At 35.5% G+C, this 5,132-nt stretch overlaps 1 protein-coding gene across 1 annotated transcript; it reads right to left on the bottom strand.

Moving 5' to 3' along the window:
• Nucleotides 1-1,065: 1,065 nt before the first annotated feature.
• Nucleotides 1,066-3,951, bottom strand: LOC114051825 (vomeronasal type-1 receptor 3-like). The gene is made up of 3 exons (XM_027874227.1): nucleotides 3,934-3,951; nucleotides 2,004-2,063; nucleotides 1,066-1,899 (listed from the first exon to the last, which is right to left on the bottom strand). The coding sequence occupies exons 1-3, from the start codon at nucleotides 3,949-3,951 to the stop codon at nucleotides 1,066-1,068; spliced, it is 912 nt and encodes a 303-aa protein (XP_027730028.1).
• Nucleotides 3,952-5,132: the final 1,181 nt, after the last annotated feature.

Here is a 5,132-nt window from a genome sequence, read left to right as displayed (position 1 = left end):
TTTCCTTCTATGGTTCATTTTGCAGATGAATAAACAGAGGCAAATAGGGTTAAGTGACACACCTCAGATCACACAAATATTAAGTATAGAAGGCTAGATGTGATTTCAGTTCTTCCAGATTCCTTGTACTCTCTCCATTGTACCACCTAGCTTCCTTGTAGTTAATACAAGTGAGATAGACTATAATTCATTTGGAGGGATAAATATAACTGATAGAGACACACATCAGATTTACAATCAACAGAGGGAGGGGTTGTTTGTTTTATTTTCTTTTTTCCCCAAAGTGAGTCAATTTGATACCAATATATTTGCACAAACCTTAAGCATCTAACTTCCTTCAAATGAACCCAAACCCCAGGGCCTTATTTAGGGAGTAGGTTGACAATCTATTTCCTCTTTTATTTCTAAAGAACATTATATACCACTTACTGGTATTTATAATTCAAGTCTGCCTAGAACTTTTATTCCATTGTATAAATTGCAACCTTTCTTAATATTCCTCCTCATTTGAAGGAAGACTTTTACCTACAAAGCTTTCACACTTAGATGAATCAGATTAATTCCATTTCATTTATTCAATCATACAAAAATAAGTAAACAAATAAAACTTACTATTTCTGCTTACAGAGTTACTGGAAAATATAAAACATTTGAAAAACACCCTTTATTGTTATGAGCTCAATTACATTTCTTTCCTGGAACCTTATGTAGGATTGAGATCTTACTCCTTTGCCTGCTCTATTAGACATTCAATTAGTTGAGGGTTTTTTCCTCCTTCTTTTCCCTGACTAGATTGTATCTCTAGGAGAGGAGGGACCTATTCCAATCTACAAATCTACATTTTATTTGTTTGATTTTTTTTTCCTTCTACAATTCACAGCCCAGTGGTTTGCACAGAACAAGGATTTAACAAAAATAGCCATGACTAGCAATACTCATGCCCATGGCAAGCACCATAACATATAGGAAATCTAGGCATCTGGATTAAAAAAAACAAACTTTGAAGTCACATTTCTGACAAATAATGTCTAAGTGGTCTTGAGGAATCATTCCTGGCTCTATGGTTTACAAGTGTTTGATCTGAGAAGTTGGTGGGTAGAGGCAGGGCTTTTTCATCCCTTGGAAAACCAGAGAACTGGAGACTTGAGGGTCACTGCTGATTAGAACAAAGGGGCTGAACATTGGGTAACACAGAGTCAAAAGTACAGAGACATGTGCCACCCACTGTTTTTTACCTTGAAAATTGTCCCTATAAATAACAAAGATGACACTGATTGAATAAAAGCACACAAAGATGCTCACCAATGACAAGATGACTTTGGTAGCTCTGGTCTCTGGAGAGGTTCTGGGTTTGAGTCTAGTGCCAAGAATATGCTGGACTTGCTGGTGATGTCTGTAGAGAGCAAGCACCATGTAGCCATTGGTAATGACCATGAAACTCACAAACACTCCATCATAAAGTGATTTCCAGATTACAAATTTTGAGATAGCCATGGCATACCTGTTTAAAGAGCAAAACTCCAGGTTCCTACTCTGTATGACATCAGTGTTGTTCTGAAAAGCAGTCACATGCAAAAACACAATCACCTCTAATTGCAAATGAAAGACCCAAATTAAGACACAGAATAAAATAAAGTACTTTGGGGTTCTGGATTTGAATTGTGTCTGTCTGGTATAGCTGGAACTGATGGTGATGGCCTGGAATACACTCAAGAGGCAGGTGTTACAAAGGGAAATGCCCCGGGATACTCTCTGTAGATAAATTATGATTTTACACCCAATGTCATCAAGGAAAATTTTCAGCTGCAACAACTGGGTTGTCCATGGGATTCCCCTGATGAGAATCACCAAGATATTAGAAAAGGACAAATTAATAAGAATCAGGTCAACGGCTCTTGTCTTGTGACCAGTGATTAAATTAAAAGTATACAAGTAAAGGAGCAAACCATTGCCTAAGACTCCAATTACAATCTCAATTAAATAGATAACATATAAGATATCACCATAAGAATACATTCCTTATTGGTCTTGAGAAGAAGAATGGGTGTCAGATCCACAGAGACCTGTGGAGAAAGGCAGAAGATTCTGTTATAAAACAAATTGTTCCCATCGGGCTTCTACATCCTTCCCATTTATCCGATAAACTTCAGTAAGTTTTTTTTTTTTTTAAGATGGAGCTATTATAAATGGAATTTTAGAAAATGTTTTGTCCCTGACAGCTTTTTGAGGTGGTAATGTCAGTTTTTTTTAATCTTTAGTTATTGTAAGATGTTTGTACTTATAAATAAGAACTATTTTATTCATTATATCTGAATCTTGTATGTCTACCTGAATGCTTAGTTTGCTCAGTGGTTGGAGTGTTGTGTCTGGAGTTAGCAAGACTTGAGTTGAAATCTAGGTGACCTTGAGCAAATTACTTAACCTCTTCAAACCTCAGTTTCCTCAGTTGTAAAATGGGTAAAACAATAGCACATAACTTCCAGGCTTGTGAGAATCAAATGAAATAATGATTTTTAAAGACCTGGTACAGTGGATTGCATATAGGATGTGTTTACTGAATGCCTGTTTCATTCTTCTATTAGAAATTTAGTAAATACTTGTTTATTGATTAATTATGTAGTTTTAGGCAGCTATTAACTATTGGATGAAGGGATCAAATTCAGAAGTGATTTCAAATCCAATGATTTTTCCACTATATTTTGAGTATTAATATTTGTTAATTTAAAAGATGTTCCTAATTTAGAAAAAAAATGAAAGATTGAAGACCCAGAGATTGCTTCAAACCAAGTCACAGGACTGAAGGAACATGTAATATTTAGCTTGGAGAATAGAACATTTTTGGTTAATTTACATAGGAAGTATGAGACAAAGTTCCTGCCTGAAGGTCATTCTACACATATTTGCAAAGGCAAGAATATTGTACTTGTAATAAGACTACAGAAATTGAGGATAGTAGTAGATGAATAGACTTGGAGAATTTCAGAAAAGAGAGTAGATGGTTAAGAGCTCATATGTAAGAGTGATTAGACTTGTACTGTTTTATTCCAAAATTCAAAACCAGAAGCATCGGTTAGAAGAGGAGAGGTGCAGATGTGGGCTGGATATAGAAACAATTCCAAAGGTTTTTCATGCAATGGAATATGCTTCTTTGGCTGATAGTAATTTATCCCTTACCTGAACTTTACAATTTAGGTTTTAGGATTAATCACGTGGAATATTATAGAGACAATTATCTTCCCAGTTTGGCTTGGACTAGAGATTTTTTTAATTTTGAGCACTTTTGATCTACTATTGAATTTCCATCCTACACTTTGTTCAGTCTGCTCAAAACAGTAGTATTAACTAGTTAATTAATAAAATCAAGTACTTTAAGGGGTCTTCAAGTCCAGAGGTGTCAATCTCATGTAGAAAGAAAGGCCATTAAACCACACATATGGACAGATTTAATATTGATTTAGCTTTAAAGTATATCACTTAGGTTAATTGCATTTTAATTTGATCTGTAAAATATTTCTCAACTAGATTTTAAACTGGTTTGGATCTTATGATTGTTATGGACCACATTTGGCCCAAGGACCATGTGTTTGACACCTCAGTTCAAGACCGTTCTTACCACAGACTAAGACTTCCCGTGTCCTTTTCTTCTAGTAAGTAGCTACAATGGAAGGATCAAATGATTGTAACCTGGGATGCTGTTATATTCATATTTGCCTTGGCCTACTGATCCTAGGTGAACAAACACATTTCAGCTTACACAGTGTTTATCACATCCATAACCATTCATAAATATTCATAACTTTGATGTGACAGGAAAAATACAGCTACTTTTAATTATAGACTGTTGTTACTGTTTTCCAGTATTTGGTGATACATCCAATAGCATGAAGATGGATCCAATGGGAAGTTTTTTGCCATAATGCAACTACTACTGACCTTGTCACACAGCTTCATCATTACCCAAGTCTTTTGGAATAGGACATTTGTTTGCCTCACAGAGTTCTATCTGGACTTTCTTGCTCCCCCATCTGACAACACAAATACTTTTTTCAGTTCACTACAAAGATCAATCCTGCATAACAGTTGTTTTTACAGGCTATCTAAAAGTAGCTTCAAAGGGAAAGGGATGCTAGTGTCTTTTTTGCTTTTTAGTGATCATAGCTCCATAATGGACCACAAAACAATGACTTTCTCTTTCTGTTTTTAATAAGAAAGCCTTCATGTTATTTAGCATTATTGTATTTAGCCTTAATGTTAGAGGAAATAGAACTCCTTGGAAGGTTTCCTTTAATAGAGGAGTGTAAAGATAGAATTTAGGCAAAATTAATCTTTTACAGATTTTATTTTTATTTATTTTATTTTTATGTTTATTTTTATGATGGAAGAATCCATGATGTTACTCAAAGACTTAGCTCCCTTCCATTCAAGGTTAATGAGTCAATAAACATAAGTTCCTCCTATTTACCAGGCACTACGCTAAGCACTAAAGATACAAAAAGAGACAAAGGTCATGCCTCCACTCAAAGAACTCACACTCTAATGGGGGTGACAACAAGCAAACAAACATACACTAATAATATCATCTTCATAAAATAAAAAGGGATTAAGTGTAGTTCACTTGAAATATGAGGGCCTAGGAAAAACTTCCAGTACAGAATGAGATTTTAGTTCGGTTCTTGAAAAAGGGCAGGGAATGGGGAAGCTAGGTGGCACAGTAGATAGAGCTCCAGCCTTGGAGTCAAGAGGACCTGAGTTCAAATCTGACCTCAGACACTTGATACTTACTAGCTGTGTGACCCTGAGCAAATTACTTAACCCCATTGCCTAGCAAAAAAGAAGCTTAAAAAAAGAAAGAAAGAAAAAAGGCAGGGAAGACAGTAGGTAGAGTTCAGGACAGAGCATTACAAACATGGGGGACGACCAGAAAAAGAAATACTCAGAGCCAAGAGAGGGAGTGTATTGGCTGTGGAGAAACAAAGAAGTCAGTATCACTGAAGCAAACAGTACCTGGTGGGGAGTAAGGTGTAAGAATATTGGAAAGGTAAAGCATGTTAGAGCTAGAAAGGATCTTAGAGATCATTTAGTGAATTAAATAAAGATAATTGATATTAAGGGGATAGGAACATAGAAACTTA

The sequence above is a fragment of the Vombatus ursinus genome, unplaced genomic scaffold (assembly GCF_900497805.2).
Source record: "Vombatus ursinus unplaced genomic scaffold, bare-nosed wombat genome assembly UNPS02014806.1, whole genome shotgun sequence".
NCBI lineage: Eukaryota > Metazoa > Chordata > Mammalia > Diprotodontia > Vombatidae > Vombatus > Vombatus ursinus.
Note: the sequence above shows the minus strand (reverse complement) of the source record. Positions and strands in the feature narration are given on the sequence as shown.

Bases quoted from the DNA above. Each gene is read 5' to 3' on its own strand.
- LOC114051825 (XM_027874227.1), bottom strand. The intron at 1,900-2,003 runs GTGATATCTTAT...ACTGGTCACAAG, and splicing joins ATAAGGAATGTATTCTTATG to ACAAGAGCCGTTGACCTGAT.